At 41.1% G+C, this 13,187-nt stretch overlaps 1 protein-coding gene across 1 annotated transcript in view; it reads left to right on the top strand.

Annotated features, from left to right (window-relative positions):
• The first annotated feature begins 447 nt into the window (after positions 1 to 447).
• Positions 448 to 13,187, top strand: part of CARD11 (caspase recruitment domain family, member 11) — a 46,101-nt gene continuing 33,361 nt past the window's right edge. The window contains 1 exon segment of the mRNA XM_009993715.1: positions 448 to 553. Within this exon segment, the coding sequence (XP_009992017.1) occupies positions 541 to 553 (13 nt within the window). The 5' untranslated portion in view covers positions 448 to 540.

The following is a 13,187-nucleotide window of genomic DNA, read 5'->3' as shown; positions in this document are numbered from 1 at the left end:
CTGGCATTCAGCATGTCCCCTTTTGCCTGAGGGAAACATGCACTGAAAGTCTGAGGCAGTTTGTGCTGCTGCCAACTCTGCCCACTCTTCTTCCTGGGGAAGGGGCAATAGTGCCTCTTTATTTGCTTACAGTAGGACTGCAGGGCTCTGCCGTCACCTGCATGCAGAGTCATTTGCAGACAGGCTGTAGTGCTGGGGAGCCTGTTTTTTTTAAGTTCTGAGCAGATTTGTAGTCTGGTTTCCTGTCAGATCTTTGCATTTTCCTTCTCCGCCCCTCCCAGTCTCTGACACACTTTTTCTTACTTTCTGTGTTGCCCTTTGCTCACCGGTTGCACTTGCTTCCTTCATTCCTGATTCTCCTCAAGCTTTTGGCACTTCAGGAGCCAGGGGCTGTTTTGCTCCTTGTGTTTCCTTTACTTTTCAGCTACTGCAGAGCACAAATAACTTCTCCAAGACTCCTGGAGAGGCACTGACAATTGCATGGAAGCGACATAGAGAGTTTCAGCCTGCAGCAGCTGCAGCAAGACAGCCCGGTCACCCATGAGCACCCAAGGTAAGGAAAGCAGCTGTCGAATCAGCTCCACCTCACTGCTGGCTAGGACAGTACTTGACTCTAATCACTACAAGTTCCACTTTCATCTTTCACCTTTTTTGTGTTCATTTTCAAGAGTATGTTTATTTGAGAAGGGTTGTGTTGGTGCCTTCCTTGTCCTCAGCAGGTCTTGCTGGATGGACAGACATGGCTTCCTGGTTCAGTGAGGTAAACAGGCTGCAAGTGGAGGTGTTAACGTGTCCTTGCAGAGAGTGTGCACTGGGAAGGAAAGTAGAAATGGAGTTCTAGAGGGAGGAGGTGAAAATCCTGATCATCATCACTGGTCTCTAGGGAATTTGTGGTTCTGCTCAGTGTGTCGTGCTCTAGCATTTTCGTTACCTCTCTTCACTGAGGATTTATGCTGTTAACTAATTAAATTCTCCTTTTATTTTCTTTTTTTTTCTGTTTTAATTTGTTCTTCTCACTTCTCAACCTTAATGTATCTCTTCATCATCTTTTCGTGCCTCTTTTTATCAAGCGTATTTTCTGTGTGACAAATTCTCCCCATGTTTTTTCCTTTCCTTTTCCTCCACCTTCTTTCTTGCTTGTGCAATAGACTGTACATTTTCCCCCATGTTCTTAATCTTTCCCTCCTTCCTCTCTGCCAGTTCCTTCTCTATCTTGTGCTCCCCTTTCCCATTGCTCCTCTAGCTTCTCACACACACTCTGACCTCCTGCTTCACCCATTTTATCATGCACAGTGTACTTTGCTGCCCTGCAAAGTTAATTTTGCACACAAAGTGATGTTGCCTCTCAGCCAGGTTGTCCTTGCACACACATGCTCCTTTCCTGCCTGTACCATTCACATACACAGGATTTGCATTTTTATACATTGGGGGATGCATCCCAAAATGCAAGATGTTTATACTTGCACAGCTTCCTTCCAACTCTCAGACTCCTAATTAGTCATTCACAAAAAAAAAGTAGATACTGTCATCCTCTCTCTCTGTTTCTGTTTCAAACTGTTTTCTAACACCTACAACACAGCCTGGCTTCCTCCTCACTGACAAACACAGCCTGCCCTCACTTTGTGCATTCAATCCCTTCTCATTCTATCAGCACACTCCTTCCTAAAGCCTTACCACAAATCTCCACCAGGTTTCTCTCTCTGTTTTTACCTTGATGTTGTATTCATACTGGGAGCAACTAGTGATGCACATGGTCTTATGTGATGCTGTTAGTGTCCCCATTGAGTACGTGTAAAGGAACTGTAGGAAGTACTGCAGTCTCTCAGCTCCTCTTTCCTTTGCAGAGTGTGCAGGCTGCAGCAGAGGAAGAGCTTAGTGATGGGACAGGAGGTAGATGAAAAAATGAAAAGCACACAAGAAAAGGTCTTTGGAAAACTGTAAAAACAGGTCTGATTGGTCATAAGCCTTTTTACTAAACTTAATAAAGTTGTAATGTTCCTGTTCCACAGCAGAATTTCTGGTCTGATGCTGGCCTAGTTTTTGTTCTGTTGATTCCCATGGGTTCTCACATCTCAGAGGTAGAGGTTCCCAACTCTAATACTGTAGTGGGAGTGTAACTTTGCTCCTAGAATCTGGGAACAGCTAATTTCTTTTATTCCACGTATATTGGTGAGTCACCAAGATCACGCATGGCTAAAAACTGCATCCAAGGACAAAATGTGACAGTATTCCTTTTTCAGGTTTGTAAGCTTTGAACCAGATATGACAAGTACATTTCTTTGATGAAGCCTTTTAGCCTCACCTTCTTAAGCAGGACTGTTGAGACTGAAGATTTATTTCTAAGGATGTTCTGATGTGGGCTTTTGGAGACTGAATAAGGATCACTTCTTAAACTCAGCTGAATTAATAAGAGAATTATTATGTCAGAGAATTCTCTTAGCGACCTGTCCAGCTCCCTCAAATTGTCCATCTCCATATGAGTGAAAGGAGCTTAAATTTTATGTTTGCAATTATAATACTTCCTTTCTGATTCAGAGCTAGCAAACTGTGGCCTTTGAGCTGTGGGCATTCTCTTCTGAATACAGAAGCAGGTACATTAAAACATCTTTGTCTTTTGGATCTTCAAGAAGTTCGTAAGCTGAGAACAATAAAATAAGAGATGTTCATTTCACCAAATCAGAGAATTATTGAGGCTGGAAACGACCTCTGAGATCAAGTCCAACCTATGACCTAACACCACCACATCAGTTAGACCATGGCACTAAGTGTCACATCCAGTCTTTCCTTAAACACCTCCAGGGATGCTGACTCCACCGCTTCTTTGGGCAGTCCATTCCAATGCCTGATCACCCTTTCTGTGAGCAAGTGCTCCCTAATATCCAAGCTGAACCTCCCCTAGCACAGCTTCAGGCCATGCCCTATTGTCTTGTACCTCCCCTGGCACAGCTTCAGGCCATGCCCTATTGTCTTGCTGGTAGTTGCCTGAGGGAAGAACCTGACCCACATCTGACTACAACCTCCCTTCAGGTAGTTGTAGAGAGCAATAAGATCCCCCTGAGCCTCCTCCAGGCTAAACAACCCCAGCTCCCTCAGCCTCTCCTCATAAGACTTTCCCTCTAATCCCTTCACTAGCCTTGTTGATCTGCTTTGGACATGCTCCAGCACCTCAATATCTTTCTTGAAGTGAAGGGCCCACAACTCCACAGAGTACTCAAGGTGAGGCCTCACCAGTGCCAAGCACAGGGGGAGAATTACATCCCTAGTCCTATTTATATATACCCGTCTAATATGACTCTTACTGTGCTACAACTCACCTGGTGATGTGAAAAGTATTGTGTTCATTTTAGTCATTCTGCAAAATTCATATGATTTTGTTCTGGTTTTTCAGTATTCTGTGCCCCAATTACTAGTTCTTTTTGTAAGGCCTTAATATCTCCCAGAAATAAATTTGCTGAGACAACACCTCTCCTTCTCCCTCCCTCCTTTTTCTTTTTCATCATGGTAGTTTGCTGTATGTTAAGTTAAAAAAATGAGCATTGTCAAAGTTAGATTGTGATCGTTGCAAGGTGGAGCCAGAATTTTCTCTGTGTGTGTCTAGTTTCTTGAGTCATGTGGCTGGCAGAGGAAAAATTTCAGCTGGAAATTGCCTGGTAACTTTCCATCTGGCTGGTAATTTTCTATCCTAACCAGTAAATTGCCATATTGAGAGGGTCAACACCAGAAGAGAAATTCAGAACCATGGGTTTGACTCCCTGTTATGTGAATAGTCACTTTAGTTTTATTTAACTCTGAATTAAGATAAAAACAAGCTTTCAATATGAGTGAAAGGAGAAGGGTCTGACTTCACATATCTGTTAAAATTAAAGGCAATTTGAACTTTTTCTAGAAGGATGCATCCCAAGTAACTGGGATATGCTGAAGAAATCTGAATGCAATACCAAATGACTTTGGTTTATATACTGTTGCTTGGTGATATTTTTTATGGGATATAAGGAATGATTGCTCCCAGAGGATGAAATTTATAGAGATCCCTATTTCTCCCAATATTATGCCTGTGTTATTGAGGGAGAACACACTACACACTTTAGCAAGTGTCTGAACTCTCTCTTTGATATTGAAATGCATGTTTCATGAAGTACGAAGGTTTCACTTAGATGTGGTCATTAAGGTTGTGTAACTGATGGCGGAACTTGACCTCTGGCAGCTTCCCTTGTAAGTAATCTCCATAGTGATCTAAACTTAGAAGTACAAGGAATATGGGATCAGGTCTTGTGACTTTCTAACTGGAGGGTAAATCCATGAATCTCACCAAATGTAGGCAAGTTTTGCCACTGGTATCAGTGAGAAATAATTTTTGTCTTGGCTGTTTTGTCAGGGTAGGATTTGCATTCTCTGAACACTGCTTTGCTGAGGATACAGTTATCTGCAGTGAATCTGCAATTCTGTTTCCAGAGCAAATGACGGGGTTTTCTCAGGTGTACATGTAATAAGATTCTCCATCTCCTCTCTTTCTCCAGACCCTCTCTTAAGTGCTGTCTTTACCCTCTAGTCTGGGTTAGTTATTGAATGGCAATGAACATTTTCAGGAAGGTAACCTTTCTTCTGTGATTTGTTCAAGGACTCTGGAATTATAATGGTTGCTGTCAAACGTATATAATTGGTCTCTGTGGCACACATCCAACCAGTGATAAAAGCTGCTTTCTCTCTGCTTCTTCAGTCAGTAGTCTCTCCTTATATTACCCTCTCACTTTCGCTCCTCTCAGGCACAAGGAGAATACAGGGCCAGGCTGTTGAAAGCACAATTTGACAGAACAGCAGATCTGCCTTATAGCCCATCCTGGTGTATCCTCACTGTGGGCAGTGGATTACTTCTTGGCTGGAGGTTTTCACACTGACTGCAGTTGAACATCAAGGTTTTGTTCTGAACTTTGATTTTGAACACCTCTCCTCCTTATAATCTTCTGCCAAATATTTGGGCTCTAGAAACAGTGAAAGCTTGTGAGTATCATGACTTTATATGCTGAATGATCTACAGAGGGTACATTTAACATTTCACCAGGGCATAAGGCCTTTGTACTCTTTTATACAAAAGGCAAGCACACAGGGTTGGTTGTGTTTTGTTTTTTTTTCCACAGTTCACAAAAGCATATTACTAATAGCACCAGAAGCTGACAACATGTATTGCATTGTCTGCTATCACTGCCGAACAATGTAGTGAAGAGAATATTTGGGCTATGTTACTCCCACAAAACGTATTTCATCTTCAGTGCTGGATGGGGCATTACTCTCTGATGCTGTCTACTTCAGTGAATCTGTTTAGCAACTCCAGAGGAAAGAGGAATTTGTCAAACCTCACCGGAAATCTATCAGAAATGTCAAACAAAATGCTGTAACATTCTGGTTTTGTCAGAAGAATAAGTGCATATACAGCTGTGTATGTGATACTATTTGTAGTAATTGTTGCCTCAGTGAATTTGTCTGTGTAAAGTAGCATTGTGTAGTACTAAGGGATATGTTTGTTCTGGTCCCTGAGGCCAGTTTGGCCTTACAAAGATCCTTGTTATTTGCCCAAGTCTGATAGTCTGTCCTGTTTTTTGTAGTTCAGGGGAGGAATGCAGCTTGCTGTAACCAAGGGAAGGATTCCCACTGGCCTGCTGAGCACTAGCTGCTTGCTGGCAAATTTTCCTCAGGCTGTAATTGAGGCACTGACGAGTACATTTAACATAGGGTTTATTTTTAAAATGGGATAAGGATGTGTTGTTTTTTCATTTGAATGCAGAAAAAGCTGTATGCTACCAGTACATGTATGGTTATCATTAGCAGTTAATGGATTGTTTCCACTTCATCTTTTACAGCTCAATATGTGTATAAACATTTCTAATCTAGCTGTGCCCATACTTGAAATCAGTGTGAGTATGCTTAATAGGTTGTTACACACATTTAATATATTTGAACACTAAGTTCCTCCAGGGTTTGAAACACCAGCAGAGAAACCCTTCAAATGTTTTCCTCTGTGAATTTTGAATCCTGAGCAAACTGGGAAAACATACAAAGGTTGCTTCAACTCTTTTTCTAAAGATTTACGCTAAACACACTGAATTTCCAAACTACAGTGCAACTGGTGATGGCATCTTTTCTCCTTGATCATGAAATGAACAAATATCACATTCATAAGACCATTTGAAGGATTTTGGCTTTGAACATCTCAATGAAAATACCAGTGACATTTACCATTCACTGATCAAACTGGCCTGTTGCATGAAATCTGTGTGTAAAAGAAGGTTTCCTCCCTGGCTGCAATTTTGCATGGATCCTCTGCAAAATCTACAGGTGCATCCCAGTCCTTTACAAGAACAAGCCAAGTGTTTATCCAGCAGATGCTGCCTGTATCTCTATTTCTTGGCTTTTTCTGAATCACAGAATCATTTAGGTTGGAAAAGATCCTGAAGATCATTGGGTCCAGCCATTAACCTAATGCTGCCAAGATCAACACTAAACCATGTCCCTCAGCACCCCGTTCAGGTAGTTGCCATTCTATATATTTTCCACAGTTTATAGTGAGATCACAGAACTCATGTCACTAATTACTTGCTCTGACTGAAAATATAAAATTCCATAAACTTTTTCTGCCTTCTTTACTATTGCTGAGCTGATTTTCTCTTGGCAAAAAAAAAAACAACACCCTAGTTTAAGATAAGATTCTTTTGTGCTACTACACTGCTAATCTTCCTTCACAGTTCCTGCCAAAACAAGTCAGAATAAATCTCAATATTTAATTGTTTAAGAAGATTTTGGGTGTGTTTCATCTTTCCAGTGACATATTCCTGTATTTACAGTTACATATTTTTCAGGAAGTCTCAAGACTAACAGGTTTTATTACTGCAGGTTTAATTTCCTTCTGTCTTCATTATCTCATTTTTGGAATTTATGCCATGAAAGATATCAATGCAGTATGAAACAAATTATTTAAACTTTTTTGTTAAGACAGAAAAGAGTGGGGGGGGTTTGTTCTGTTTTAGTTGTTAGAAAAAATGTGAAAGAGTATTACATTTCCTGTAAGGCTGGAAACAGTGAATCAGGTTATTTTTTTTAATCTGTCAGTCTGTGGTCTGAAGGAAAACTGAAACTTGGGCATCTTCATATGGAGTGTTACAATACAGAAAGGTGTTATTTTGAGTTGCTGATATCCATAGTGAGGGCAGTGTCCAGGCTGTTCTGCTGAATTAAATGATATTGACAGCAACAGCTTCACTGAATCACTGAACTGGGGCTGCACACCTGGGAGAGCCATGTCTGGCTTGGTGGTCACTATAGAAGCCATGTGAGAACATGGGTAGAAGGAAGAATTGCGTTTTAGTTGTTAGAAAAAATGTGAAAGAGTATTACATTTCCTGTAAGGCTGGAAACAGTGAATCAGGTTATTTTTTTTAATCTGTCAGTCTGTGGTCTGAAGGAAAACTGAAACTTGGGCATCTTCATATGGAGTGTTACAATACAGAAAGGTGTTATTTTGAGTTGCTGATATCCATAGTGAGGGCAGTGTCCAGGCTGTTCTGCTGAATTAAATGATATTGACAGCAACAGCTTCACTGAATCACTGAACTGGGGCTGCACACCTGGGAGAGCCATGTCTGGCTTGGTGGTCACTATAGAAGCCATGTGAGAACATGGGTAGAAGGAAGAATTGAATTTTTCACCTGCAAAGGACGCTTGAAAAATGCTCAGTTTGAAAGAGAACTGTTCAGGATTTGAATGCTGCTTTGAAGGCTGTGAACTTAGTGACAAGCTCCTGATAGATTGTAGCAGTTTCTGCAACGCAGGAAAATGCAAACTCATTACAACAGCATCATTATAATATGATAACAGTGTATGAATTCAAAGCTATTTGAGCAGAATAGTATTAGAAACACAGGATACAAACTTGTTCAGTAGCTAATGGGAGCAGCATAGATTTAATAGAGACTCTGCACAAAGGGACTGGAACTATAAAGATCATTTGAAAATTCAGCTGTGGTGAGGAAAGAACATGAGAAAAGTCAGAGGGTGGTTTTTTACTGTTATTTTGGTCCTCATAGGACATCCCAAGTCCTCTAACTTTGGTTTGACCTGTTTGTCTGACTTGCCTCACTTGTCTTGTTTATTATCTCCTTTCCTCTTCCTCTCTGGTTCTCATTACCATCCCATATACGGCAATTTCCTCAGGTGAGTGAAGGTAACCAACAAACTTCTCTCCACACAGCATGGTATAGAACTGAGGGTATCTGTCACCTCTGGTTTGTGACTCATCCTAAGGGAAATGAAGCAGATTAAGTACAGCAAATAAAAATTAAAATAAAAAAATAAAATAAAACAGAGTGCAGGCAGAGACAGGCCATTCTGCTTTAGCAAGGTTTCTAGACCTCACTGACAAAGTCATCTTTTCATCTGAGTGATTCTTCCACTTCTTTTCCATTCTCTTGTGGAGAATGCTTTACACACACAGCTGGCTCTAGTAGGACAGGTTGTTGTGCTGTGTTTCAGACAACATGGTCCTGCAGTGTTGGTCATCTGGTCCTGCATGCAGAGCCACTGTGAAGAGTCAGATCAGGACAGCAGGCTGGGCTGTGCAATGCCACATCTCAGCATTTATGTTACACCCTGCATGCCTGGAAATGGGATACTTCCCATCTTCCTCCTCCCTTTACATGGAAGCAGTGAAATAAGGCTTTTGAAAATTCATCCTGCTGTGAATTTGGCCTTACGCAAGCCTAAGAGATATGAATCTGCGTGCTGCTCAAACCCCCTTCTACAAGGAGGCTTTCCCATGAGACATGGAGGGAGATGCTCTTGGTACAGCAGGAGAGCAGATCATCAGAACTTGGAGACTGACCCCTTGGTTTTGGGGATGTGGATACATGAGTATGATTTCTCCACTCTGATCCTTACAACTGGTATGAAAATACTGCTGTACTTCTTGGCAGCTGCCTGGAAAATTGAACAGAACTTTTAAGGCATTGAGATCCTTAAGAGAATATTAGTCTGACAGAGCATCCAAGAAAGCTTCGATGTCCCCAAACTGCCCCTGCTTTACTGCATAGAACATTGCTTGGTATGTAACTTCTGCTTTCCTTTACTGAGAAGGAAGAAGGGCTGGTTTTGTCCCACTGCAAAGCAGTACATTTTTAGAATGCTGCAACCACATCCTTGGATGTTTCCAGCTTTCAGGTCCCCTCAGGGACTTGAAATTTAAAAGTTGTCCACCCACAGATAATCAGGATGAGCACCTTTTTACCCTACAGAATGTTGTCACTGGGAGCATGTCCACATGCATGGGGCATGTCCACACACATGGAGTTACTCCAAAAGCTTTTCTAGCAGTTGAGGAATTCTTTATAATTACTGGCTCTCAGGACAGGTCCTGTAAACACTTCCTCCCACGCTAGCCTGCTATGAACAATTTCAGACTGAGTATAAGGAGAAAGTGCAGCTTTGTGGTTACTGTAGCTCATAAGCCCTTTCAGAGCTCTCCCACGGTGCTTGCCCACTTCTCACCAAGTCCTCTCTTCTGTATGTTCTGTATTTTGTGCTCCTTCATCGAGGCACCTGGTGGAGCAACAGTAGAAATACGCCCATCCCTGCCTTTGCCTCAGGTAACCACCTGGGTTGCTGTGCAGGGAAATGTACTCAGGTAACCCTCTCATACAGGCATGGGTGGGCTGAGACAGATCAGGAGCTCCTGTCCTCTCAAGGAGAGAAGATGGCAGAAGGTAGCTCAAAGTAGACAGAATTTCACCCAGCAACGCCCACATCAGAGGTGATGTCATCCCAGGACACACACAGTAGGAATGCTAATAATGAAAAGGCTGGACACATTAAGTATTTTAAAGAGGCTTTTAAAACTCTCTGTATGCTTCCTTTAAAAAAATTCCTTTAATCTTTCTGATGTTTGCAGTACCCTGGAGAATAATATGAGTTCTCAGTTGATGAGTGTATTGCTTTTATAGGATTTGAAAGACTTACTGATCCTGGTAGGATTTTGAATTCCATTCCAACTTGCTCTATCTTGCATCTCTTTCTTATCCAGAGTGAACCTTATTTGTTGTTATTTTGTATGTTGCATGATTCTGTTTCATGCTAGGGTAATGACTGCCATCAAAGATTGAAGGGCCTTGCAATCAAAGAAGGAAATCCATGAACACAGCATATAATTCATCAAAAATCTAAAACCTGAGTGAAGTGAAGCAGGAGTTAAACCAGCTCATCCACCACAGTTGTTTTGTTTTACGCTTGACGTTCCATCCCTGTGCCTAATTCCTCAGTCTTGTTTTCCATGGTGACTTTGTTAGCAATGAGATGCTAATTTAATTTCATATTTATGATTAGAAAATAAAATCATTGGACCTTTTTAAAATGGATTTTTATGAGTGTTAGTTCAGTTAGCTGAGTCAGCAGTATAGATTCTGCAAGGCTGAACTTACCAGCTTTGGAAAAAAAAGATAAATAGAGCAAAAAATGATGGGAGTCTCATATGCAATTATTTTTTGAGCATAAGAAAAATAATTTTGTTTTTGTTCCCCATAGAAAGAAATCTTGTTAGTCATGTAGAAAGAACCCTTCTTTTGTTATGTCTCAGAGGGTTCAAAAGCTTAAAAATTCATCTAATTCTTAAAATCTCAGTTGTAGTTGGAGACAATATGCTGAAAACAGACTGATGCGTCAGCAGTGTTTACCATCACCTGTTGGCTGGCTAAATAGTTACTGCAGAAGGGTTAGAGTTAATATAGGTAAGCAGTGACACCGTGTCTGCCCTCTTCCCTGTGGAATGTGTACTTCTGGAGAGTTGATACAGTACTGGAGAATCAGAACTATCTACTGCTGCCAGCCAGACTTACAGGTGCTATATAGAGCAGTTTCCTATTAATGTAAAAATTAGCACCCATTAAATTAATTAAAAGCCCATTTTTCAAATACTTAGAATTTGATGAATGCTTCCATTGCAAAAAGATTTTGGAAAGAGCTCAGCTTCAGTTTAAGCATGTAAGAAAGACCTGATTTTTAAAAGTACTTAACTTGCAGTAGCTCTGTGATTCATAACATTGTTATCCCACACTCTGGGGCAAGACTTACAAAAATCTGGCCATTTATTTGGATGCCTGGATGCCACCTGCTCTCTGAAAATCTGACCCTAATTACAAGTTGTGCCCTTGAGTAGGAATGAGAAATAGGGGAAATCAATCCTTTACGTGTGGCAGCCATTTACTAGGGCTTACATTGCATGTAACCTTACTTTGTACACAAATACAACACTGCATTTAAAACAAATTCTTGTTTGCACGTTCTGCAAATGGTTTTGTTGTTACCATGTGATATTTTATGCTATGAGGTACAGTTAATGCAGATAGTACATAAGGAATTGTTACGCCTCAAGGCACAAGTTAAGAGAATAAAACAAAGCTTCCACTGACTTGTGGTTGGTTGTGAAGCTTTACCACCCTTTGTACTGCTTAAATAGCTTCTCCTGAGGATCAGGATTTGAGTGCACATAATCTTTCAAATCTTGCTCTTGTGAGATGGTTTGTAGATTCTGTTTTAGCAGCAGCTGCCCCTGCTTAAAGACCAGGATGCTCATAAATGGAGGGTAATTCTGTCATCATGCAATGATTGCTATTTTCACAAATATTTCTTTCCACAGTCAGCAGATAATTCAGTAATACTCATTCTCAAGAGCCACACACAGGTGAATTTGGGTAGTCAGATTTCTTGCTATTTTGCTACTTTGCTTCTTTGGTCTTTTTAAAAAAATACATATTTTATACTTGTATAACTGGCCAGAGTTTTCTGATGAGAGCAGAGTTTAGTGTCTTTCAGCGGCTGGTTCATTCTTCTGGGATAAGTTTTCCACACAAAAGCTACCCAGAATTTTATTCAATATCATCAGAGAAATGGATTTAGTTGGAGAAAGCAATGGAAAATGCTTAATTCCTCTTTGCGTGCTTTGAAGATAGGAAATACAGTATTTGGTTTTATCTCTTCCCCAAAGCAGCAAGACAAGGTCACAGAGAGGTTATGTCTTAGGGAAATAAAATATAGTCCCATTGAGGAGTAGAATAATTTTTGCTTTAAATTGCTACAGAAGTGTCTTAAAAGGAGCCTTGCTGCAGGATGGAGAGTAAATGGTCTCTTTCTTCCAGAGGCTGTTTTACTGCTCTTCATTGCAGACCTTACAGTGAGTGACTTGGTGACACAGAGGTGCTGATGAGCCCCAGCTGTATGGGCTGCAGGAAAGGAGGACCCTTTGGAGGTTCTCCTCAGGTCTCTCCTGCTCCAGCCCAAGCACAGAGCTCACTCTGGCTGTGACAGCACTTCCTCTAATATTTTCCTTTGCTCTGGTGTCATGTGTGAAAGTTACCCACAACCTCTGTTCAAAAGAAAAGGGAAGTAAGGCAGCCCCAGCACCTTTCTGTCTACTATTTATAGAGAGTAAATTTGAGAGGATGGTGGGTGTATTTTTCCGGAGTTACGTCCCACAGCACTGCAACAAGAAGAGAGAGGACACAGAGTGAGAAGAGGAGGTGACCAGAAAGCATAAGTGGCAAAAATTTATTCATAAAACAAGTACAGCCATTTCCATATGAAAGGAGAATTCTAATTTCCAGCAGTAAAACAGTGAGCTCCTTCTGATTCCTTGTGAGGTTTTGTCCTTCCCAGGCCAGGCTCCTTGCGATCTATTGTAGGCTTGTTCTTGTCACATGGTGTCCAGTTGTCTCCTGTGTGCTTTGTGCTCTGCTGGCTCAGATGTCCTTGCAACTTGAAGCAATCTTACAAAGAGAGAGGATTTTGTCAGTGAGCAGAACACCAAGGACTATGGCAGTCTACAATAAGGAGTAAAAATTCTTCCAGTGACTTTGAGGTGGAAAGGCAACAGGTACTTGTGACATAAAGTGCATAGGTCACTCTTCAAGCTGCAGTCAAACTAGCACATGCAAGGCAGCAGTCTCTTCTTTACAGTTAGGGTCTATTTTAAAGCAATAGTTACAAAGAGGTGACAGATGGAGTAAAGTATAGATATCTGTTCTATCTACATGAAGGTCTCTGTTTACATAAAGTGAACAAAATGTGTATGTGAATCATAGCAGCTATCACCCTTAGGAGATGGGACAGTGTTTCGTCCAATGCAATATATTGTTAGGAATGAAGTGCTGAGCAGG

This window comes from Chaetura pelagica, unplaced genomic scaffold (assembly GCF_000747805.2).
Source record: "Chaetura pelagica isolate M959 unplaced genomic scaffold, ChaPel_1.0 scaffold213, whole genome shotgun sequence".
Lineage (NCBI taxonomy): Eukaryota > Metazoa > Chordata > Aves > Apodiformes > Apodidae > Chaetura > Chaetura pelagica.
This window is presented reverse-complemented; position numbering and strand designations above follow the sequence as displayed.